At 40.7% G+C, this 25817-nt stretch overlaps 1 protein-coding gene across 4 annotated transcripts in view; it reads left to right on the forward strand.

Annotated features, from left to right (window-relative positions):
* CDC42BPA (CDC42 binding protein kinase alpha) overlaps positions 1 to 25817 on the forward strand; it is a 319972-nt gene that overhangs the window by 82637 nt on the left and 211518 nt on the right. For all 4 annotated transcript variants that reach the window (XM_084624867.1, XM_084624865.1, XM_084624866.1 and 1 more), the window contains exon 3: positions 17124 to 17215. In XM_084624867.1, the coding sequence (XP_084480993.1) occupies positions 17124 to 17215 (92 nt within the window). The remainder of the gene's footprint in view (positions 1 to 17123; positions 17216 to 25817) is intronic.

Here is a 25817-nt window from a genome sequence, read left to right on the forward strand (position 1 = left end):
TGTGATGACTGTTAGCAGGTGTTGATGACTTTTAGCAGGTGTTTCTAAGGATAATGAAAAATGCAGCTTTCAAATACATTTTGAGAAAGTGTTTCTTAAGAACATAAGAGTGGCTATACTGGGTTAGACCAAAGGTCCATCTAGCCTAGTATCCTGTCTTCCAACAGTAGCCAATTCCAGGTGCCCCAGAGGGAATGAACAAAATAGGTAAGCAAGTGATCCATCCTCTGTCGTCCATTCACATTTTCTGGCAAACAGAACAGAGGCTAGGGACACCATCCCTGTCCTGGCTCGTAGACATTGATTGACCTATCCTCCATGAACTTATCTAGTTCTCTTATAGTCTTGGCCTTCACAACATCCCATCACAAAGAGTTCCACAGACTGACTCTGTGTTGTATAAAAAAATACTTCCTTTTGTTTGTTTTAAACCTGCTGCCTATTAATTTCATTTGGTGACCCCTAGTTCTTGTGTTACGAGAAGGAGTAAATAAGACTTCCTTATTTACTTTCCGCACACCAGTCATGATTTTATAGACCTCTATCGAACCCCCCTTAGTCATCTCTTTTCCAAGCTGAAAAGTCCCAGTCTTATTAATCTCTCCTCATATGGAAGCCGTTCCATACCCCTAATAATTTTTGTTGCCCTTTTCTGAACCTTTTCCAGTTTCACTATATCTTTTTTGAGATGGGGCGACCATATCTGCATACAGTATTCAAGATGTGGGCGTTCCATAGATTTATATACAGGCAATATGATATTTTCTGTCTTATTATCTATCCCTTTTTAAATGATTCCCAACATTCTGTTCACTTTTTTGATTGCCGCTGCGCATTCAGTGGATGTTTTCAGAGAACGATCCACAATGACTCCTAGATCTCTTTCTTGAGTGATAACAGCTAATTTACACCCTGTCATTTTATATGTATCATTGGGATTGTGTTTTCCAACGTGCATAACTTTGCATTTATCGACATTGAATTTCATCTGCCATTTTGTTGCCCAGTCACGCCATTTTGTGAGATCATTTTGTAGCTCTTTGCAGTCTGTGCCGCTGACTGGACTTTTAATGGCCTGGTCAGCGCCGTCCGCCAGGGTCCCTTTCCAACCTTTCAAAAACCGGACATCTGGCAGCCCTATTTCCTCTCACTGCTATGGCAAAAACCACTAGAGCTTTTTGTATTCACTACTGAAATATATTACATCAATCACCTCCATTTTTCAGAAGGTGTTTGAAAAATTGTAAAGAACGGTAAACTGCATTCATTCTCTACGTTGATCAAAAATAGTTGTTTATAAATTTGTAAGGTATAATGGCTTTTTGATACTGTAGTAATGAGAAATCCCTTAATTTAGTATGTTAATAGATAACTGTTTTTTTAAAACCATGCTCTCTACTTATACTAAATAAAAAATGTTTATTTTATTATGTTTACTCTCACATTGAGAGGTGCATTTTTATGGAGTTTACATTTGTGTAATTAAATGGAGATTTTTGACTTTTAGTGTGGTTCTAGACTCTAGAAAGGTGATACTAAAGATTATTTTCTTATACATAAGCATTTAAATATTTTTAAAATTCCAAGAAAAGTTTTATATATGTTACAACCTGAGGTCCCAATCATACAAACAGAACTGCCTGTTCAAGCCTTTGTGCCCATGTGGATTTCCATTAAGTATGCATGGGCGTAAGGGTCTGCCTGCACAGATCCCTTTGCAAACTGAGCACCTATAATGGCAGCTTGAGCAATATTACTGGGACATATGAAAGAGAAATAACAATGAAAGATACTGTATATTGAAGCTCATTTGGACGAGGGCCATACCTTTTATTTTATATTTATATTTAGGTGTTACCAGAGAGAAATTTTAAATAATAATAATAATAATATTTAATGAAGTAATATGGAGCTCAGAAGTGAAGCAAAACATTTAGACAAGTTCTGTGCTGAAATGTAAATAAGTACATAGCTACGCATCCAAAAAAACTGTATCAGAAGAAAAGTGATGTATGTTTTATTCCCCCTGGGCTTAGAGCATTTTCTGTAGCGAGTTGTAAGACTGGAGGGCAAAAGGCTTATGCAGCTTTCCATAGGTGTTTTTTTTGTTGTTTTTTTTTTTTACAAGAAATAGGTCTTGTGTAAAAATGAGTGATACTGACCGTTTTCCTTATGTCCCATAAGATACAATGAAATTCCCAACACCTGATGTAAGAATCAAACTGTTAAACTTAATACATTTACTATAAGCAAATGCTTGAAGATATGTAACTTCTCTAAAAATGATGCAAGTAAAAGGAGACCTGACCAAGGTTGTGTAGGTGATTTTTTTTTTTCTTTTAGATGCACATACTTCTGTTTAGTTTTAGGTTTTCTGTTAATTCAGTGTAAGGAGCTATACAGTTTTTAATATTGTTCAAAGCCCTCTCTTTGCTTTATTTGATATTTTAGATTGTTCTTGCAATGAATCAAACCACAATATTTTTACAGTTCTGAAATTTTCCAGGCTGGGTTTCTGCCTTAGGCTGCATATTTTTGGGAAATGTCATGCAAAATGGTTCAGCCACTTCTGAGAATGAGGCTGATTAAAAATACATTGTTTCGCCCATTATAAAATAATTCTGGAGACCATTTATTGAGAAACTCAGCCCCATGTTTGGAGCAGGTGTGTGAAATTTGGCAAAGGGAGGATGGTGTTTTGTGTCATGGTTGTGCTTTTTGCCATCCCCTTGCAAACCTGCCCAAATCTGGCCAAGTTATAAACCTTTGAAAAACTGCAGTTTGCATACGCTTAGGAGAGAATTGCTGGAGCTTTGCAGCTAAACTCTCAGAAGATTCTGTTTACATTAAGCATGCTCCTGCCCGAGGCTTTCCATGCAATTGCTGCTCCCAGCTGTTGTGGGCTGTGCCTGGTCCAGGTGCCAGAACTAAGAGAAGAAAGCCTCTCTCCTGTGCTTTCAGTGCCCTTCCCCACATTAGGCCCAGGCAGTGAAAAGGCAGGAGCTGCTTAATTCAAATGCTGAAGGGGAGAAGAGGTGGACCCAGTGCTGGGAATGGGAGGAGTAGATTGAGACAAAAGGGGATTGGGGGCTGGGAAGACTGAGGCTGGCAGTGAGGGAGAGGGAAACTAAGGCTGGCTGGCCAATGAGACTAGAAGCCAGTGGAGGAGAGGAGGCAGGGACTGATTGGACAAGAAGACTGGAATCACTGTGTGGGGAGACTGGAACTGGTTAGGCAAGGAGACTGGGAGCTAGAGATGGAAATGGGGAGAACTGGGAGCCTATGGGCTAGAGAGGGGCAGGGGGAGACAGAGATTGGATGAGAAGTTGGCCGGGGCAGCTGGAACTTGCTGCGTAAGGGACTGGGACTAGAAACCAGCAGAGCAGATTGAAGAAGGAAGGGAGCAGAGGGGAAGATATTAGGAGCAGAGACAGAGTATAGTGGGGACAGCTAGAACTGGCTGGGCAAGGAAACTGGGATGGGGAGCTTGGAGGGGAGAGACTAGGATTGACTAGGTGAGGGGAATGGGGCTGGGATGGGTGAGGGCCAAAAAACAGGAATGGGACAGGTTGGAGGAGATAGGCAGTAGGAGTTAAACATGACAGGGGTGAAATGGGCGGGGAAATCTGTGACCACTAGAGCCCACTTCCCTCTAGAGCCTGAAATGGAGCCCAAGATCCCTAAGTTTCAACATTTCTCTACTGTGAGCAAAGAGCTGTGAAAACCTACTGATAAATTGTGTATTTTATCCCCCACTATTGCTGGCCCATATAGGGGATAACAATTGACTATTGTTATCTGTTACTTCATTAGCTCAAGGGTCAGAGGGCTATGCAGTGGATCTAAAGGTTGCAGCCTTGTTGATAAACTATGTGGGTGTCAGTATGACACCACATCATGGAATTTCTGTTTTTCTGTTTTCTTTTTGAAAAATGGAGGGAATTATACACAAAACACTGTGTTAAAGAATATAATTGTCTGCAAAGTGAAGCAATCAAACATAAGGAAACCTTTGCCACTTTTGTATGTGCATTATGATATAGTTTATAGTCTTTAATTGCGTGGCCACATGCTATTTTTCCCACAGGACTCCTGCCTCAATCAATGCACAGAATGGATTGTGCTCACTTAATGAGCATCTGTTCAATATTTTGTTTTTCCCTTATTGTCCAGTGACTGACCCTGTGCCTTATTTACTGCCCACTATTCAAACTCTGCTCTGAAGACAGAATTATGAATTTCCTTGGGTTTATCTATGATGCTCATGTTTCTAATGTTTCACAAACATTAATGGATTTATTTCACAATATGCGGGTGAGGTGAGGCAGTAGTATTATCCTCATTTTACAGATGGGGAACTGAGGCAGAGAGAGAGATTAAGGTCAAAAGTATCCACTAATTCTGGGTGCCAAATCTGAGACACCTAGGATCTGATTTTTCAGAGCAACTAACCTTAAATAGCACTTTATATTTTCAAAGCACAGTTACTGTTGACTTCAGTTGAAGCTGTGAGTGCTGAACATTTCTGTAAATCAGACCTTAGGGTCTCATGTCAGGCATTCAAAAAATGAAGAACACACAATTAGTTATCACCTGTGAAAAGTGACTTGCCCAGCATCACACAGGAACTTTGTGGCAGATAGAATCCAGTTTTCTAAGATGATATTCAACTGCCTTAACATTTGGCCATCCTTTCTCTTCCTGCAGTCTCCTGCCTTGCTCACTGTACACCTTCTACTTCTGCAAAAATAAGGCAGGGATCCTACAGACAACAGCCTCTTTCACTATGACCATGATTCATCCCCAGAGCAGGTCCATCCTATGCACTGAATGAGGCAGGGGTCCTGTGGAAAAAGTGGCATATGATCATGTAATTAAAGACTGTATCACAATACATACACAAAAGCTTGAGTGCTTGACTTTGCATCCTTAATAATGCATGGTTTATTTTTGTGGGACAGAGATGCATTTATCCATCTTTGCAGTGGATATTTTGTTAACACTGGGGTTGTTTTGCATGTGATTGTTTTTATATGAAAGTGAAATCTCATTTCTTACCCTGATCTGAAATTCCCTGGTTAAGAATTTTTGGGGATAAGTTGTAGCCAAAGATGACTGGATGATCTCCAATTGACCTAGCTGGGAACACATTACTTTTTTTCAATGTGAATAGGAGCCAGAATATTGTGTGTCTAACTATACCGTTACAGTACAGGAACTTGTGGGTGTATTTCATATTCGCAGGAAATGCCAGCTTCTCTTAAACTGCACTACAGATGTTGGCACTTACTGTTCATCAGGAAAAATATTTTAAGAAGAATTCCAAAAGAGTGAAAACAGAGTCTTAACTGTTAAAACTGAGAAGAATTTTGTGGCTTACATTTTACCTTCGTCTAAATAACATTCTGTAATCCAGCTTCTATCACTGCTGACTGCAGGATTTTTCATCTCATGTGCTAAACAGAGTTGGCAGCCAGTTCCAACAAAGCTTTTTTTCTGCCTTTGGGCTATCCTGCGGGCAGGGCTTCCTTTATTTTTCCCCACTTGTTTTCTTGTTTCAAGTAAATTGGTCATGTTTTAGACAGCTCCCTCTTGCTCAGTCGCTCCCCCTCCCCTTTTTGTTTTTTGAAGTGGTGCTTACTGGAGACGTTTTTTTTTTTTTTTTAACAGTGGTTTAAGTTTCTTCTTGATCTGATGATGTGCAGATGAAAAGAAAAGAATTATGGAAGGCAAGAAAAATAAAAATCCACCAAATGTACACTGTAGCAGCACTTCACTTCAAGCTGATGCTGTAGCACCTGCACTGTATATGGGCTGCTCTGCCCATACCAGGCTCCTAGAAGAGTTTTTAGGAACTAATCCTGTGAGGTTCTGAGCTCCATCAGTGCCCTTAATAAGTATTCATCACTCCTTCCTTAGCAGCAGAGTCAAAAGGAAACCAGGAAATGCGTTGCCCAAACGAGACCATCTTTTCAAGGCCAATTAGGTCAGAACTTCTGTACTTCAAAGCAGTCTCTTGGATCAACAAGGTCTTTAGTGCCTCCATAGTCGTTCTAGAGTCTAACTCTTTGTGTGCCCCACCATAAAAGATGGAATGCATAGAGGAGAATGTGAGTGAGCCTCTGTGTGCTCCTCATCAGGGTATAGTTTCTATATTTCCTAACTCAACCCCCCTCCCAAAGGCAGGACTTTCTCCCTTCCCATGAAGGGTCCCTCTTCCCATGACTGAACATCCATTCCCACCTCATTCTATATATTTTTTTAATCCTCTGGTTAAACCCTATGCTAAAACCTCAAAAATACCACTAACACATTTCAGAATCACTAAAGGCCTGATTCAGTGCTGATGGAAGACAATAGAAGAACTTTAATTTCAATGGGTTTGGATTAACCCCTAAAATAAAACATTAAATTCTTTCCTTCCAAGTTGGAGAGAGGGGGAAAAAGTCCTTCTGCAGAAATTACCAAACTATAAAGTGCTTATAACCTATTAAAGGAAAAGTTGATACTGCATAATTGTTCTGTTCAATCTCTTACACTGTGCCCATCGCTGTATTATCTGAGTGCCTTCCAGTAGTGTGTTAAGCAAGGTGACTAACAGCTGTCACATGTACTTTCTCTTCCTATGGTAAAATGATTGTGGATTTTTGAAATTTTATTTAATATGCTATGTGCTAGTGAAGGCAAGAGCCTTCCTCTTAGAATGGAAGGTGATGAAATTTGTGGTGGCTCATAACTGTTGCGGGAGTTTGTTCCACAGGCTTGGTCCTGCCCCCAAGAAAGGTGGTATCTGCTGCATGAATGAGCTTTACCTTGGCAGTAGACGAAGGAGCAGAGTTCTTATCCTGGCCCCAGAACACGAAATCCCTTGATAAGGACCAACAGCTTTAACTTGATATGATATTTCCGGGGAGCCAGTGTAATGAGCAGAGGGTAGGTTTGTTGTACTCATATTGGTGAGGAGGCACCCTGCATTTTCCTGAGGGCTGCATGGATCTTGTCCATGTAGATTTGCATTGATGTGGTTCCACTGGGAGGGAATCCTCTTCCAGGGTGGGAGACAGCTCACAGGGTCTCAACTGGGAGGCCATGAGCAGGTTTCAGGGGTCCGACAAGGACTGGGCTTAGTCCCAAGCGGCAGAGCTCAGGGAGGCAGCACCTCCCCCATTCCCTGACTCACCTCAGTGGGCCACCCAGCCTGTCTGGGTTCGGGCAGTGCACCCAAAACTTGCAGCATCACTGCAAAAGAGAGATCTCCCCCTGCCATCAGAAGGGGGATGCCTCATAGCCATTGACTCCACAAGCAGGCAGAAGCTAGTCAAGGAGACACACCAGTGCTCTGCTCTGGTACACCAGCACTTCAGGGAGCATAGCCAAATAAAGGCAGAAATCTGGAGAGGGGGGACGTGACCCCATATGCCCCTCCCCCCCCCGGTGTGTGCTCTCTGGTTGGGGGTCCTTGGATTTGCCTATTTAAGTTTAGGGGGGTCCCTCATTAAAAAAATGTATGTTGAGAATCCCTGTTCTGGCTAGCTAGAGATGGAAGTGTCTTATTCAGAAGTGCTACTGTGGAAGAGCTAAGAATCGGTATCTAGAACTCCTTAACTGTGGACTGACTTGACCAATTGTGCATGTGAATCTTCAATCAGAGGAGGCTGCTCTGTTGCTGCGGATTCTGCAAAATATTTACCCCTGCCAATCAGCATGACCCCAGTCTCACTTGGGTTTATCTCACCCAGGCTCTGGCCTAGCTTGGTTACAGTGGTGTTGTCATATAAGAAAAATGTGAACAAATTGGAGAGAGGTCAGAGGAGAGCAACAAAATAAGAGGTTTAGAGAACCTGAGCTTTGAGGAAAGGTTGAAAGAACTGGGCACGTTTAGTCCAGAGAAGAGAAGGGTGAAAGGGAACATGATAGCAATCTTCAAAAATGTAAAAGGTTGTTATAAAGAAGACAGTGATCAATTGTTCTCAGTGTCCAACAACGGCAGGATAAGAAGCAACCGGCTTAGTTTACAACAAGGGAGATTTAGGTTAGATATTGTGAAGAACTTTCTAACAATAAGGATAGTTAAGTACTGGAATAGGTTACGAAGGGGAGCTTGTGGAGTCCCTGTCGTAGGAGGTTTTTAAGAACCGGTTAGACAAACGTCTGTCAGGGATAATCTAGCTGTACTTAATCCTTCTTTATCATGGAGGGGAAGGAGGGGTGGACTAGAAGAACTCTCAAGATCCCTTCCAGCCCTACATTTCTATGATGCTGTGATTTTTATATTGTGAAAGATGGAAAAAGCTGTGTGCCCTCTGTATGTTTTGATGTTTAAGTCCATGACATTTCACCAGTTTTCCTAGAGGTTGTTCTCATCTTAATTTATATGGTCAGCTCTTCAGAACAAGACAAGACAGAATCTCCATCTGTTTGAAAAGCACCCTGCACTTCTCTGGTGCTAAATAAACTGTAAATAATAGTAATAAACTAATGCACATCTCTGTGACTACATCAGGCAGAGTAGTGGAATCTTGCAATCTAATGTAATATTTCAGTGTCTGCTGCTTTGTCTTTCTTCTTCTGGGAAGTTTTTATAGTTCTCTCTCTATTTGGGGTGGAGACTGTCCTCCTCCTGCATGGCGGTCAGGATGGCTTGGCCGATGAAGATTTGATTACTACTACTTTTCTCTTTGCATCCATGCTACTAAGGATATAGTTGCTGCGGCTGGAGCTCCAGTTCCAATGCTTTAAGTAGACATTTCATACAGATTTGTATTGCTCCCCCTTTTTACTTATTTTTATCGCTCTGATCCATTAGAGGCATAACTGAAATGGTAGAAAATAAAAGGTAGGAAAAGAAGCATTTAACTAGAGGATGGCTAGAAGAAACAGACATGTTAGGGATACATTGTTCAGCAAGTTAAGGTATTTTAAATAGTTAATAGATAGGTTTCTTCTCCTTAGGATGAACTGTTTAGATTGGTTTTCCTGGTTATTTGTGATCAACTGATTGAATGACAGCAGGAAATCTTTCCAAGAGGACAATGTCAATAGTTCTCCTAGGTAGGGACAAGTCTGAAAAGAATTGCTCTGGTTGGGTTTTGAGGATCACATAATTGTAGCTGGTTTTTGTTTGTTTGGTTGGTTTTGTGTTTTTGTTTTGAAAGAGCCTGTTTTCACAATTCATTGCCGCAGATCAAGGCCTAACTAGTCTGTCTAAGTCATAATGGTAGGTAGAGCAGAATGGAACATTTTTCAAAAAGAACTTACTCTAAATACTCCATATCTAGGCTTGGAAGGATTGGATTTTTATTGGTACATGTTCGTAAATGTTGATTTCATTGTACAAACTGATGAAAAAATATTTTCATTGTTGACCATAGAAATTTACAGAGAAGCAAAGTAAGAAAAATCTTCTTGAGAGTTTATTAGAGTTTGATTTAAGGGTATCTATTTTTGTATATTTACATTTGTATATTTTAATGTGTGATCTTGACAGTTTGTGTTGGTTATAAAGCATTAACTTTTTGAATCAGTGTCTATTCTATTTAAATAATTATTGTCCAACCCCTCCCATAATTTCCCACAACCATGAAAATAAATAAGCATTTTTTTTTCAAATTTTAAAACCCATAATTTTGCACAACTCTGAACATTTAAATTGATACAGATGAGGGGGAGGGAGAAGCTTAAAAATAAATATTGATATCTGTTGAAATTGTAAACAAATAAAACTCAAATTCTGAAGCCTATCTATATCACATTTTGGTTCACAGCACTAAGGGCAAAAAAAATGGTGCTCTTTAAAAAAGGGGAAAATAAAGTGGAAAAATCTACTGCCTCAGCTATTGCTATCACCAAGTTGAGGTACTGAAGGAAAGTCACATGCGCAATCCTCTGCTCCCACAAATCTTTCATCTTGCTGAATGACAATGTATCACCCAAAGTATTGTCAAGAAAAACGTATTCCAGATGTTTTAGCTCTGAGGAGGGGTGCATGATTTATTATCGCTAAACCTATCCTATTACCAATCTATTTAGCATAGACAGCCCTTCAAGGGATGCAGTTTAGAGATATTTTATTAAACCTTTCTCTTGACCTCACAGTTTGCTTCCTTTGAAATAACTTATATGACCTTGTCAAACAAGTGGTATCAAATCTGCCCCCAACCTCCTAGCCAGGAGAGCAATGTGTGAGAGTGCTGTCAGAAGATATACCTTCCAATACATTTGACCAGGACAGGGCCGGCTCTACAGTTTTTGCCGCCCCAAGCAGTGAAAAAAACTGCCGCCATGGACGGCAAAAGGGAAAAGCTGCCGCCGAATTGCCACCGCCGCGGAAACACTGCCTCCCCTTTCTAACTGCTGCCCCAAGCACCTGCTTGGAACGCTGGCGCCTGGAGCCGGCCCTGGACCAGGACCCGGACCCATTTTCTGTACTTTAAATTATTATGTTGCCACAAGCTGCAGATGTATGCATAACAAACAATGTTGATGACCAAGCAAATTGACCTTTCTATGGTACAAACCATTTTAAAATAAATTTGCCTATGGAATTGATCTTTCTTGGACAAGTAATTTTCTTTCTTTATGGAGCCCTTGGGCCATACATTGCCATGTCTGTTTCTTGAGATAATAAAGTAACCAAAAATGTTTACAAACCTTCCACTATATATGAATCACTATATACAGCCCTAGCTTATTTTTGTCTGTTGTGTTTTTACATGAGTAGACCTAGTGATGTTTATTTTTCCAGTATCCCTATGGAAACCCTGGAAGATTCCAAAATATAAAAATTGAAGAATGACAGGCCTTTCCTTACAGTGAAAAGTGAACAATTGTTTGGTCGTTTAAACAGCTATGTTGGTGCTTGTTAACAAGATATTTTACCTTGTACTCCAGCCATGCCTATAATGGTCAAAAACTACTGATATCACGAGCTGCTCCTTCGTTTTTAGTCTGTCGCTCTTCAACATAAAAGCCCCCCCCCTTTAATAACGTGCTTTTTATTTATTGAAAAATATTTGAACAATGATATCGACATCTTTACATTGGTTAAAATATTTCAGATGACATAATATAATATAATTTACGCTTGGCCAATAAGAAATCATGTTTTGGTTTCAGCTCAACTATTCAAAACATTGTTTAAGATATAAAAAGGTTTAAACACAGAGTGGGTGGAAGATGTATACTGTCTACTGTACCCTTGGCTTTAGAAAACCTGGCAACAAGTTCAGACTCTGCAAACCCTGAAACAGGGAAGGCTCCCAGAGGCCTGACCCTGTATTGTGGCAATGCAATGAGCTCAACAGAAAGAGAAAGTAAAGCTGATGTGCCTACATTTTTAAAATAATATTTATTATGATTCCTTAATGCAATGCTTTGTATAGGGGATAGTATTGTAACCCCTTTGGGATAGAATTGTTTCATAATAAAAAAGTAATGCACTGTCAGGATTTACCTAGGTATTCGTGGAGGTTGTTCTCTCTGTAGTCCAACATACAACTGCTGCATTTTTTTTTTCTGTCTTCAAACAGAAAATTCAGTCATTTTTTTTGTTTGAGGACTTAGTTGTGCAGTGTACAGTAAAGTGTGCAGAGTTGTTGCTCTGCAGTTCGTGTAACTGGAAGTTCTACATGGATGCAAGTAATATTAAGCATTTAGAAGTTATGGTGCTGTGTGGTAATTAGTCATGAGCCCCCTGTGCACTTGCAAGAATGCAGGATGAAGGAGAGTTAAGGTCAGAAAGTGGGCATGTCTGAGGAAATATGAGTTTCAGTGTAATACTTAGCTTTAAATTTCCCTTTTAGTCTCTGAACCTGCAAAGGCAAGTACATGTTGAACTCATGGGGACTACTCACATCATTAAAATTAATCCCATGTGTAAGTCTTTGCAAGCTTGGGACCTTAGACCTTACTACTAGTCCTAGAACAGTGGTGGGCAAACTATGGCCTGGGGGCCACATCCGCCCTCCAGCCTGTTTAAGCCGGCCCTCAAGCTTCCGCTGGGGAGCAGGGTCTGGGACTTACCCTACTCCCGCACTCCAGCCAGGGAGCGGGGTTGGAGGCCACTCCGAGTGCGCATGCCAAGGCTCCTGGAAGCAGCAGCATGTCCCCCCTCCGGCTCCTACTTTTAGGGGTAACCGGGGGCTGTGTGCGCTGTCCCCGCCCCAAGCGCCATCCCCGCAGTTCCCATTGGCCAGAAACTGCGGCTAATGGGAGCTGCAGGGGTGGCGCCTGCAGACGGGGCAGTGCGCAGAGCCACCTGGCAGAGCCACCTGGCCTCACCTCTGTATAGGAGCCAGAGGGGGGACATGCTGCTGCTTCCAAGAGCTGCTTAAGGTAGGCACCACCCGGAGTCTGCACCCCTGATGCCCTCCTGTGCCCAACCCCCTGCCCCAGCCCAGAGCCCACTCCCGCACACTGAACTCCTCATTTCTGGCCCAACCCTAGAGCCCTTACCCTCTCCTGTACCCCAGCCCTAATTTCGTGAGCATTCATGGCCCACCATACAATTTCCATACCCAGATGTGGCCCACGGGCCAAAAAGTTTGCATACCCCTGTCCTAGAGAGTGTGTATGTATGTAACTATATATATAATAATTTAGAAATTTTTGTAGAATTTAAGGGGGGCATGAACAGGGATGGGGGGGGCATGACCCTGAAAAGTTTGGGGACCACTGCTATAGAACCAAATCCCCTTGTCTTAAAATATTCTTATTTACTTCAGTGGGACTACATGTCAGAGTAAGAAAAGCAGGTTTGGGCTGTTAGTGCTTTAAAAACAGAATTCTAAAGCAGTTGATATCCTTCTGGAATGAAAAAGGAACGAACTTTAAGAGCAAAGTAATTTTGCCTGTAAAAAGAATGGCATTCACAGGATAAAATATAATTAACCTTAACTTTTTGTGCTGTCTCTACTGGGTGCGTTTTTTTTAATTGTGAAAATCACTCCAGTTTGATAAGAAATTTTATGAGGCTATGAAATTACCTATATCTAATGCCAAAGCCTTAATATCAGAGCCTAACTAAGAGCTTTGTGGAGAACTTTCTCGGATTGAAACTTTAAACTGCATTTGAAGTTGAATGGTTTGAATTTTAGTTAGAAGTTGCTGATGTTGTCATTGTAATAGAGTCACATTTTAAAGTCTGTTCTGCTATGGGTTCATGGATCCCTATAATATCTATTATGTTCTGTAACAAGACACTCATTGCGGTATGCTTTCACTGATATTGTGCAAGGACATCAGTTTACTTGTTGAATACAGTGGGAGCTTCTCTTCTTTGAACAAGCTAATTTTATTAACAGGTCTGTGTCCTGTTTATCCGATGACATTTGGAGCACTTATGAATTTAATTGTCTCACTTATTTATCAAATCTCAGAATTGTGACTTTTCATTCGGTTGAAGTTTGTGTCTGTTTTTTCTCAAGAAGAAGTATTTAAAACCGAATTTCTTAGCTTATCGTTTTGTGCAACTTCATTTTGGAGAGGGATTTTGTAAAGCCCTGGAGCACGTTTTTATATGTGTATAATCTCTATCTGTCTTATTTTAAATAAAATGAAATGATTAGCCGGACACTTGAATATTTGTTTTCCATCTAGATTGATTCATACCAGTGCTTTATTTTTTTTAAAAAATCTCTTTCAGAAAGCCAGAACTTTTAATGCCAGGAGAATCCAAATTCATTTTAATGCCAGGAGAATCCAGTGGTACCTGTTGTACCATTGTTGCTGTTGTAGTGAAGAAGCAATTACTGTTTCCACTTAGAAACTCTTTTCACAGTTCTAGTCCCTGATCCTGCAAATGAATCTGCCCACACATGCCCTTTAATGCACACAGTATCCCATTAAATCAATCTGAAAAGATTTTTATGGCCACATTTTCAAATGTCCCTTTTCAATCTTAACCATCATTTTTACATGCCCACCTATCTGCATGTTCACACCCTGTATGCGTACAACTAAGATAGCTTATCTGATTTGGAGGAACGTGCCATTTCCCCCTCTCTGTTCAGGTACTTGTGTGGTCCTTGTCATTCTAGTATGTAGGCATCTCATTATCCTCTTGACACACTTGTAAGGTAGGGGAGTACTTGGGTATGGAGGTGCTAAACCCATTTTACAGAAGCAAAACTGGGGCATGAGGAACTAGATTCTCAAAGAAATGTAAGTGTGGTGGTGATCAGTGTCACCATGCCTGACATTTAGGCACGTGAAAATCACTGGGATTCATGAAGATTGAGTTAGATGCCTAAGCTCCTTATACATTGAATGGGGGAGAAATCGGTGCCTAAGAATGGGATTCACAAAAGCCAGCATGATGGGTGCCTCAGTAGTTAGGGAGACCCTCAGTTAAAGTCCCCTTCCACCTGAGCAGGATTTGAACAGGGATCTGCCACTTCTTAGGTGAGTGCTCTAATCACTGAGCTATGGGATATTCTGATGGGGGGTGGGAGGTCTGTTAGTCTCTCTTGTTGAAACAGTTCCACTATGGATGAATAATTCAAATAGGGGAGCAGGGGAACTGAATTCTGGGTATCTCACTACCCAGGAGACTGCTTTAATCAGCAAGCTACAGGGTCATTCTCATGCTTACTCAATCTCTCTCTAGCCAAGTGATTCTTTCATTATTTATCCACAGTGGAACAGCCTAAATAGGACAGATTGAGGGAGAATATCCTGTAGCCCGGTGGTTAGAGCACTCTCCTGAGAGGTGGTAGATCCCTGTTCAGATCCCTTCTTTGCATCAGGCAGAGTGGGGACTTGCACCAAGGATCTCCCAGATTCCAGGTGAGTACCCTAAAAGTTATGAGGGAGGTCCTCTGGAAGTTTTGTGAGAGTTTTTATATGGTGTCCAGTCTGGTAGGTGAGTTCTGAGTTGAGTGAGTTTAGTTCCCTACAGGGTTCGGTGGCAGCTTAGGGGCAGAGGGTGGGGTTGTGAATCACAGTGGGACCCAGTGTCTAAGTCCTTTTGAGAATCTAGATCAAAGTATCTTAAATGACTAATCCAAGATCACATAAGTCTGTGGTGGAGCCGGGAATTGAACCTACTTCTCCTGAATCCCATTCCAGTTCCCTATATTCTAGATCACCCTTCCTCCTCTTAAATAATAGATCCTGCATTAGTAATAGGATTTACATTGTATGAATTGATAAGAATGTCAAATAATTGCTTTATAAAACAAAATGTTTCAAAACAAGGTTTTTGTTTTTACCTTAATAAGTTAATTCATTTACATAATGTTTCTCAGAGACCTGGCTCATGTCTCCCTGAGGACATGCAGATGGCTAGCCAGATTTGGGTGCGGAAGATGTAAAAATTAGATGGGTAGGCCATTGACAAGGTGTGGGACTGAAAGAAAGACAGTATCAGATTTCCTAAAATTCTTCTGATTTCATAATCCTGAATTGGGGTTCAGCTTTTAAAGACTTGAGGAATCGTAACACTAATATTTATAAAGTCCTTTGAAGATGATGAGTGTTTAAATGTCAAAAGAAAAGGAGTACTTGTGGCACCTTAGAGACTAACAAATTTATTTGAGCATAAGCTTTCGTGAGCTACAACTCACTTCATCTGAATGCATCCGATGAAGTGAGCTGTAGCTCACGAAAGCTTATGCTCAAATAAATTTGTTAGTCTCTAAGGTGCCACAAGTACTCCTTTTCTTTTTGCAGATACAGACTAACACGGCTGCTACTCTGAAACCGTTTAAATGTCAGTGGGTCAATGAAGTTCCCCTCCAAGGAATTTTCCCCAGAACTTTTATTTGGTAGGGCGTTGTCCTTCAGTTGGAGGGTTCCATAGCTCTTAGCAATGCATCCTGAGAATTTACCTTTTCATTTTATTGCCCCTGGGATTTGGGGGAGAGAGTTTAGCACTCCAAGTTAGAAAGGAGGTGTTCCACATGCAGAGAGCATATGGATGTAGGGGATAAATAGGCTGGCCTATTATTACCTGTCAAGACGTGAAGTTAGACTTCTGTGTTTCTCTTGGAAGAGTAAATTTCAAACAAGAATGCAGACCAAAATGTTTCCCTGCATTCTCTTTGTGTTAATGCTGAGCTCAACTTAAGAGGGGCAATGCAGAATTCTAAACATGAGTCTTGGCACATAACTTAAGGTAAACTTGATTTAAAATAGTCATTTTTACTTCATTCTCATGACTGTGTTTACCCTGCCTTTCCATAGCCGTAGGTGCTGTTACATAATTAAAACTTGCAAAATTATAAATAAGGGTTGAGGCATACTAGATAATGGTTTTTAAATATATTTGTAATGTTTGTCTGCACGTATGCTCTTAATCATTTGGGATCTAAATGGTTTTAAAATATTTATTTCTAAAACATTTCAGTTCACCGAATTTTCTTTTGGAGAAAGTCTGCTGTTTATTATAAACTTGACTCTGGAAAAAATACAGAAAATATTATATATAACACTAGAATTACCTGTGTGTGGAATGTTTCGTTCAAGTTTGGTCACCAAATTAAAATAAAATATAGAGTAAAAATATATGGCTTAGAAAAAGATTTTTGGAGGGAAATGGAGGTCAAAGCAAAAAACCCCAAGCAAACATACTGAACCAAGGGTTAAAGGTTAATTTAGTAACCCTTGCACATAAAGTAGTGATCTCTCAGGAAGTATGTATTGATTGATATATCTTCTTGGGACAGTGCTATCAGTCCAGCACCTTTTCATCAGCACTTTAATTTTCCTTGGAGTAAAATATTGATCATTAATATTGAGCTGGTGTAGAAGTTAGCATATTTCTGTCCAGAGTGATGTCATAATTTTACCATACTGTACTTTCACAACCAGACATACCAATCTATAACACTTGGAAACCTACTATATTGAAAATCATCGTGTGGATTTATAAGAAATATAGGATATAGGCAGCTTGATTCTATCTGTAAAAAATATGTACGCCATAAAATTCCTTTCAGAGCAGACAGAAAGTTTGGCTTAGCTCTTATTGGTCATTAGTTTCAGCTTTATATTTTGTAATATTACTTTAGGGAATAGATGTATATAAGAAAAATGTTCTATTATTTTCAGGTCTCTTATAACTTAATATTTTATTTTATTAATGTTACCTTTTTTTTAATGATTGACATTTTCCTTTGTTTCAGCCAAACCTTTTACATCTAAGGTGAAACAGATGCGACTACATAAAGAAGATTTTGAAATCTTGAAGGTGATTGGTAGAGGAGCCTTTGGAGAGGTAAGGTTTTTTGAGACGTTAAATGTACTACAGAAAATCTTCTGCAGTCAGAAAATTTATTGGTACCAAGATATTGAAATATAAGTCCTCTAGAAATATACAGAAATACTACTTAGTGAGCTGGTAGGGATGGAGGCAGGGACGAAAATTGATTGAACTTGAAGTATTTTCACAAAACATTTCAAATTCCACAAATCTGCATTTGTCAAAAAAAATTCTGATCACCTCCTCTTGTGACCTCCCAAGGCAGCTCATATATTTGGGTATATATAGGAGGTATTAGTGCCTGTCTGCAGCAACTGTTTGCCAAAGTCCATATCTGTGAAAGCGTGCACATCTATTTCATAATTTTGGCAAAGATGCAGGCTGGTGCCCAGAAGATCACCTTAAAAATCTGTATTAAGGCCACTAATCCAAGCATCTGATCTGGTACAGAAGATTTCAAAAACAGAAAATTTACAGGGTAGGGAATATTTGTCTTTTTGTACTTTTTTATCTGAAGATTTGAAAGTGATTTACAAAGTTGAATAAGTGTTACTCCCATTCTGCATATGGGGAAACTAAGCAGAGAAAGGTTGTGTGATTTGAAAAAGTTACACAGCAAGTCATTGGTCTTCTGTCTGTCTTTAATTTACATTTCTTATTTTGATGAGCAAATGGGAATAGATGTGGATAAATGATAATTTCACTGTTGCTTTTTTTTTTCCACCAAAAAGATCTCTGCCCACACTCAAATAGGCTTTCCGTTGTGGATAGCTGTGGAAACACCATGGTCTTTGTGCCTGCAGAGCCCAGTCCTTGTTCAGGAGACAGATGATATTAAGTTTTTCAATGATCTGTGTAGGTTTTTTTTTTAATCATAGTTTTGTCAAGAAAAAGGGGTTTCCCAGTTTCCTTTTGTGCGTAGAAAACATTGACGATGATGGATGGACCGTACTGAAATTGTTACAGATTTCTTTGGTTTTCCACCGAGCTTGAGGGTCCTTTGGACTGAAGCTGTACTGTTGAACTGAGACTGTCAAATGAGCACTTTACTAAACATTTAATGATGTTTTGTTTAGAAGGTGTTTTTTCCCCCAATTTTTAGTGTTTAATAGTAGATAAGGTCAATCATGTTACACTTCCAAGACCGTCCTGAAAGGCATCGTGAAAGATGGAAATATTTATGGCTCACGTTCTCTTTTTTCAGAATAGATATAATCTGTGAATTTTAATTGTTACGGTATATGTTTTAATCCAAGCATTTTAAAAACATGGATTATTCCCTTTCTGTTCCTCCCATTTTGCTTCCAATTTTGAATGGTGATTTGATTATATTTGCATTATTATTGTTCTAAAACTATACCAGAGTTTTGTCATGCCTCATTTGGTAGCACGTACAATGGAGTTGTAAAGCTTTAATTTTCTGCTCCTGCTCATTTAACAGTCTAGATCAGAGGTTCCCTCTTCAGTTTGAACTTGTCGGACAGGGTGACCAGTCACTGGCTTCCAAGGAGCTGACCAGCCTGTGGAGATAGCAGAGACTGAAAGTTTGGGTGGCAGGGAAGAGGCAGGTTCAAGGACATTTATTTTCTTTCATGAGTAAGAATTAGGCTGTGCTTGTCTAGAGTCATGGAAGGCTTAGTTTCTGTAGCTATACTAAAGGAACTGTGATTTTTACTTTAAAAAGTAAAAAGTCCCTACTATTGCTATCACCACCACCATATACATGTTTAAAATATGAGAACCATCACACAGCAGATACCCATTGCAGTGCTACCAGGAGCAAGTACACTGCATTTATTTAATCTGTTGTTCCACTTGGCTATGTTAAAGGAACTGGGATTTTTATTCTCTGCAAACTATTCTCGGGACCCTATGTACTGAAGCCTAAATCATCTGCTACACAGGGTATCTTTGTGGGGATCAGGAAATTTTGCATTTGGAGTCAGAGTTCCCTCTCAGAGTGGATGATCTATTCCACTCTACCTCTGAAGAACTGGAAGGTGTTTCAGCCCTATAAATTCTTGCATCCAAGGAGATCTAAGGAGCTGTATTCAATATCTCTTTGCAGACACCTTTCAGCTTGATGCACAGAAAGTAATTTTTCTTCTGTAAGATATTATCAAGGGGAGCCCAACTTTGAGATGCTCACCTCTACTCCCTTTTGCTCTTGCTTCAGTTGACTACCCTCTCCAGTTCATAATTAAAGCATAGTTTTCCCCACCCTCATCTACTGTCAGCTTTAGCTAATACTGAAATTCTGCACAATGGGTGCTCTAGACCAGGGGTTGGCAACTTTCGGCACGTGACCCATCAGGGTAATCCGCTGGTGGGCTGCGAGACATTTTGTTTACATTGACCGTCTGGAGGCATGGCCCCCTGCACTGCCCAGTGGCCGCAGTTTACCGTTCCCAGCCAATGGGAAGCGGCGGCCAGCATGGCGAACCATAGCCACTGGGGGCTGCGGGGGGCCGTGCCTGCGGACGGTCAACGTAAACAAAATGTCTCACGGCCTGCCAGCGGAGTACCCTGATGGGCCACATGCCAAAGGTTGCTGACCCCTGCTTTAGATTTTCTTTAGTATTTAAAAAAAAAATCCTCTTGCCTTAAATGGATACCATCAACCTATTTAATTCCTGACACCTGTCTTCCATAAAGGATAATAACCAGGTAACTCCATGCCATGTTCCTGGAGAGCAATGCATAAAAGTGTATTTTTAAAAGACTCTGGAATTTGTCTTTTTTTTTTTTTTTATGTTTTGGTCTTCAGTGAAAAGAAATGTTAATCTATGCTGAAACTGGTAAAAACCCAATGTGTTTGTTTTTTAAATAAGAGTTCTAAAATAGCTAAAAGGCATCCTTCAAGGATGCTAGTTATGATTTTACCATTGTTTAAGGAAGGTACATTTTAAATCCTGTAAAGGTTGATATTGTCCCTTTTAAAAAATGGATTTGGAATAACATATTCTTACCAAACATTCCTTTGTGCATTAAAATATCCTTTTAACTGTTAGGTATGTAAAATTAAAAAAATGGTAAAGGCTGCTAAATCACACATCATTGCAGCTTAAAATAGCCTAAATTAAGTTACTAATACATTGCAAAAATGTATTGCAGCTATGACTTTCATGATTCTGAATATTTCTGCATAATAAGCAAATTCAAATTTTCATTGGCACAAGCTAACACTTGTTCATACAGTGGCTCTGTACTCACATGGTTCCTTTTTTTATAATGTATACATTCGGGAATAATTTCTCATTTCTCATTCTCTTTTTTGTTACTTTTGAACAGGATAGGTACAGACAAAGGCACTCTGAACTAATTATTATTTTTAATTGTAAAAGTTGACAGTTTATTTTTGTTTTTCTTGAAGTCCTTGCCCTCCCTGATGTAGCCCTGAGAATCCTTCCATTTTTGTTCAGTTTAGCTCCCACATACACTTGTTTATGCAAGGTCCTGTGTTGGGACAATATCTTCTGGCCAAGGAACTCATTCATGCCTGTGTAGTAGGAGTTGTTCTTATCCTGGCACAGCTCATGATGCGGCCAATAAATGCCCTAGTACTGCTGGCCCCATGCAGCAATGTGTGAAAAATTTACCAGAAACCTGTTAGCCAAAGGTCTTTAAAACCGTGAGTCAGTGGATCACACAAAGGAAGGGGATATTGCCACTGGCCCGTGGGCAACAGCTTTGTTGTTTAGGACCTTTCTTCTAATTCTTCCAGGCAGTTTGAGTGTAACTGACAGTTATTTTACATCTGACTATAATCCGCTCTTAGTCTATAAGAGAAAAATATGTTTACGCCATAGGGTACATTTTTAGCATGGTGCGCTAAGATTCAGACACAACTCCCAGTAATAGTAATGGAATGGAAGGGCTCAATCCCCATGGTAAAATATAACCCACAATGTAAATTTGACATGTGGGCCTCCTTCTGCGTTGCAGTCTGGAATGATAACCTAGAAACTCTGTGATGAGCCATCTCTGTGGCAATTCTAGTTGTGGAATGGCAGCAGAACAGGGCCCTAATACTGCAACCAACCTTCAGCATTCCAGTTGAATCTTACCATAAATGACAGGCACTCATTGGCATGAAGCAGGAAGAAACTCATGCTACGCTTTCCCAAAAAAAACCCCCAAAAAACTAAACCTTCCTTGCATACTTCTATACGTGCTGCCACAACTGCGTATAAACTATTGTTATTTAACACTTTTACATAGCACCTGATGTGTAAATACCATGTTATTTTCTCTGTAAAGACACAATCCTTGCATTGAGGAATTTATAATCTAGGTTATTGGCATGACTGGAAGAAAAGGAATAGGGCATCAGACAAGAGGAATTCTCCATCACTTGCAGTTTAAGTCAAGATTGGGTATCTTTCTAACAGAGATGCTATAGTAGTGGTTCTCAACTGGGGTCTGGGGTCCCCTAGGGGGCCTAGAGCAGGTTTCATGGGGGCCTCAAAGCAGGACCAGCATTAGACTCGCTGGGGCCCAGGGCAGAAAGCCAAAGCCCCATCGCATAGGGCTGAAGCCCAGAGCCCCGCCATCCGGGGTTGAAGCAGAAGACTGAGCAGTGTAGTTTCGTGGGGTCCCTGTGGCATGGGGCCCCAGGCAATTGCCCTGCGTGCTACCCAGTAATGCTGACCCTGGCTTTTATATGCAGAAAACCAGTTATTGTGGCACAGGTGGCCATGGAATTTTTATAGCATTTTGGAGGGGCCTCAGAAAGAAAAAGGTTGAGAACCTCTGTGCTATAGCACAAAAAGAGATGATGGGTTTGATGCAGAAAACACAGGGTAAGTTTCTATAGCCTTGTGATGAGTTCCCTCCACCCCCGGGAGTGCAGCCTGGAACTGGGGTACTGCTGAACCCTCTGTCTCACCAGCTTGGGCTCCCTCTCACACTATGCTGCTGTGACAAGCTGCAGACCGCTCCTGGTCCTGCACTCGTACAAACCTTTACATAGGCAGGGACACACCCAGCTGCAGTTACATGAGGACTTCTCCACCACCACACATGAACTAATAATAGAACGATTCCAGCCATCTCACCCTCCAGCTCCACAGCCTAGGACCCCAGAGCTGTACCATCTTGCTCTAGTCAAAAACCTCACCAGTGTATGAGTTATTACCCAGTCTGACCCTCCCTCAAAGTGGAGAGGACAATGCACAAGCCTTTGTTAGCTGAGCTGAGATTTTTCCCCAAGCACGTCGCTCAAACCACACTGTTTCTAGGTAAAATATAAGATAGATTTATTAACTACAGAAAGATAGATTTTAAGTGATTATAAGTAATAGCAAACCGGTCAAAACAGATTACCATAAGAAATAAAACAAGAGTGCAATCTAAATTCTCTAAACTGGATTGGATTTGACTCAAGCAGTTAAATAGTACACCCTCTTAAATAGTACAAACAGTCCACCAAACTTCCATACACAGTCAGGCTTCCTTCTTTCCCTCCTGGGACCAGCACTTCCCCCAGTTCAATCATTGTCCGTCATGTGTTTCCAGGTGTTCCCTTGTGTGGGGAGTGAGGCCGAGTGGTGATGTCACTTCCCCCTTTTATAGCTTCTTCCATCTTGCTGAAAAGATCTTTTGCTGTGATCTGAGTCAAACAGTTCCCATTGTGGAGTGCTATCTCTGAGAGGTTTCCATTGTTCACAGTTCCTGGTGTAATCCTTGTGAGTGTTTGTATTCTTCTGAATGGGCCATTTGGCCTTTTTATCATTGTACAGTAACTCCTCACTTAATGTTGTAGTTATGTTCTTGAAAAATGCGACTTTAAGTGAAACGATGTTAAGCTAATACAATTTCCCCATAAGAATTAATGTAAATAGGGAGTGGGGTGGGTTAGGTTCCAGGGAAATTTTTTTCACCAGACAGAAATTATATACATATACAGTATAAGTTTTAAACAAGTTCTAATCAGAGGATTGCCTGGGGACCTGGTCATAAGCTCCCTGAGGTTCTCCTAAAGCAACCGTGCTGATATCAGGTGGGATATTTCCCAGGGAATGTCTTGCTGCTAAATGATGAACTAGTACCCGGCTGAGCCCTCAAGGGTTAACACGTTGTTAATGTAGTCACACACTTTACACGGCAGCACTGAGAGAGGTAGAAGGAAGGAGACAAATTGATGCACAGCAGCGGCTGCAAACACTTTCCTGCAGAAACTGAAAATGATGATGAACCCATGCTATCCCACTGGAGTGCACCACTCCGTCCTCCGGACGGCGCATGCACTGCTGCACCAACTTTCCAAAGTGCTGGGGGGTGCTCAACCCCTGGCTCTGCCCCAGGCCCGCCCCCACTCTACCCACTCAACCCCCTCCCCCCGAAGCGTGCTGCGTCCCTTGCTCCTCCCCTCCCCCCCCAGCCTCCTGAATGCCACGAAACAGGTGATTGCTGCGGGCAGGAGGCATGGGGAGGGATGGGGGAGGCTGCACACTGCATCCTTGTTCCTCCCCACCCCCCAAGCCTCCTGAATGCCGTGAAACAGCTGATTGTTATGGGCAGGAGGTGCGGGGCGGGAGGGGGGAGTTGCTGATCCACAGGGCTCGCTGGTGGGGTGAAGGGGAACTGATGGGGCTGCCAGCCCACCCTGGTTCCAAGCCCCTACCCACTAGCAGGCTGCAGCCAAACAACGTTATAAGCAAACATTGCACAACTTTAAATGAGTATGTTCGCTAATAGATCAGCAACAGAACAACGAAACAGTGTTAATCGGGATGATGTTAAGTGAGAGGAGTTACTGTACCTGAAAGGCTGATTGTTGGGTGTTCCCAACCTCACAACATGTTTCAGTGGCACATACATAGCAAAACTTCATAACTTCATATACAGCGGTAGCACATACAGCTTAACAGGATATTAATGTTCAACAGATTAAGACTTTAAAATGATACCTCACAAGCATACTTTGGACAAAACATATAATTATATCACCAATGGTGAATATGGGATGCAGAGTGTCATTTTGGGACACAGAGTGTCACAGGCCTGTGTTATGAAGCAGGTCAGTCTAGATGACCATAATGGTCCCTTCTGGCTTTAAAAGCTATGAAGTCATCTTTAAAAATGTGTTATCAGGTTGTGATCAACTGCTAGGGTTGATCACAACCAGTTAGCATGTTTTAAAACATAAATTGCCCTGTTTAAAATTGTGTTAGTTAAAACATGGTTAGCTAACGTGTTTTTAAAAACGCAACATATTTTTTCTACTAGACATGGTCAATCTGTACCAAGCAACCTTGTAACCTTTATTTTATGTAAACCACCTACCATGTCCCTAAATAAAACTTTTTCTGTCTACATCCCGTACAAAGCCATGTTTAAAACTGTGTTGGCTATGGAGAGTAACTTCCTGTGGGTGTACTGTATTTTGTGTTTTCTATCTAGTTACATAGTAAGCTCTTTGGACTAAAGAGTTTGCTTTTACTATGCGTTGTGAAACATGAACCACAATGGTGCTACTTAAATAGTAATCAACAAGGCTGCTATTGTTTCTAATCAAAATTAAAAGAAAATTCTGAAACATTATATAGACACTAATGTGTGTGTGTAGATAGCATATGTAATACATAAACACACAAACACGTACACAGGGGGCCTTTTTGATACTCTGCTATCCTCAAAAAATGTTTTGAATGGTCAAAGAAAGGAAGAACTGTTAATCACTCCCCTCTATTCATCATAAAAGTCTGGTTCCTGGAACTTACTAAAACTGGACATTTTAAATTTTTTTAAATTTATTTTTTTCTGTGAGTAACCCACTGAAAAATGTTTGGTGTATGCTGATGTAAACAGTTTGATTTTAGTTGGATTTTATTTTCTCTTTCATTCTTCCAGCAGTTTTACATATTTCCCACAAACAGCAATGCTCCCTGGCATGCTGTCCAACTGTTTCTGCCCCTTATTAGCTAGGCTTCTCATCTCTACACTATATGTAAGCATGTTTCTCTTTGCTTCCTCAAGTATTTTTCTAACAGAAGCTACCAAAAAACCCAAACTGACAATAAATGCCCTCTTGTTTCCCAGGTCAGCTGGGGTAGAGATCACTCTGCATGCAATGGTTGCGATTTTCAAAGGGATCAAAGGGAGTTAGGTGCCTAAGTTCCATTGAAAGCCAATGGGAGTTGGAGACCTAACTCCTTTAGCCTTCCTTGAAAATTGTAGCAGACATGCTCAGGCCTTGGATCATTAACAGCCACTTCCAAGACTATGGGCCAATTTCGAAATACCTAACTCCTTGACAGAGTTTGAAAAGTCCACTGACTTCTTTACTAGTTCCAAGCAGAAGGGTTCCCTAGTAAATGAAGGGGTTTTAGTCTTTAATTTCTGCAGAATTTAACCTCTTCTTAAAACAAAAGAAAGACTTTCTAGCCCTTATGGTTGTAAAGGTCACCTTCCAAATATGAAAAAAATATAAACTGATGCAGTGTTGTCTCTTCAGTGAGACATCCGGCTCCACTGCCTTTGGAATTGCTCATAGATTTCTCAAGCAACAACAGAGTGAAACTGAAACAAATAAGTTTCAACACTGCTATTTAGAACCTTGGGACAGCTATGAAACTGACAAGGAATCTAAATCTTTTTCAGTACCAAATTTGAG

The sequence above is a fragment of the Lepidochelys olivacea genome (genome assembly GCF_965140295.1).
Source record: "Lepidochelys olivacea isolate rLepOli2 genome assembly, chromosome: 3".
Classification (NCBI taxonomy): Eukaryota; Metazoa; Chordata; order Testudines; family Cheloniidae; genus Lepidochelys; species Lepidochelys olivacea.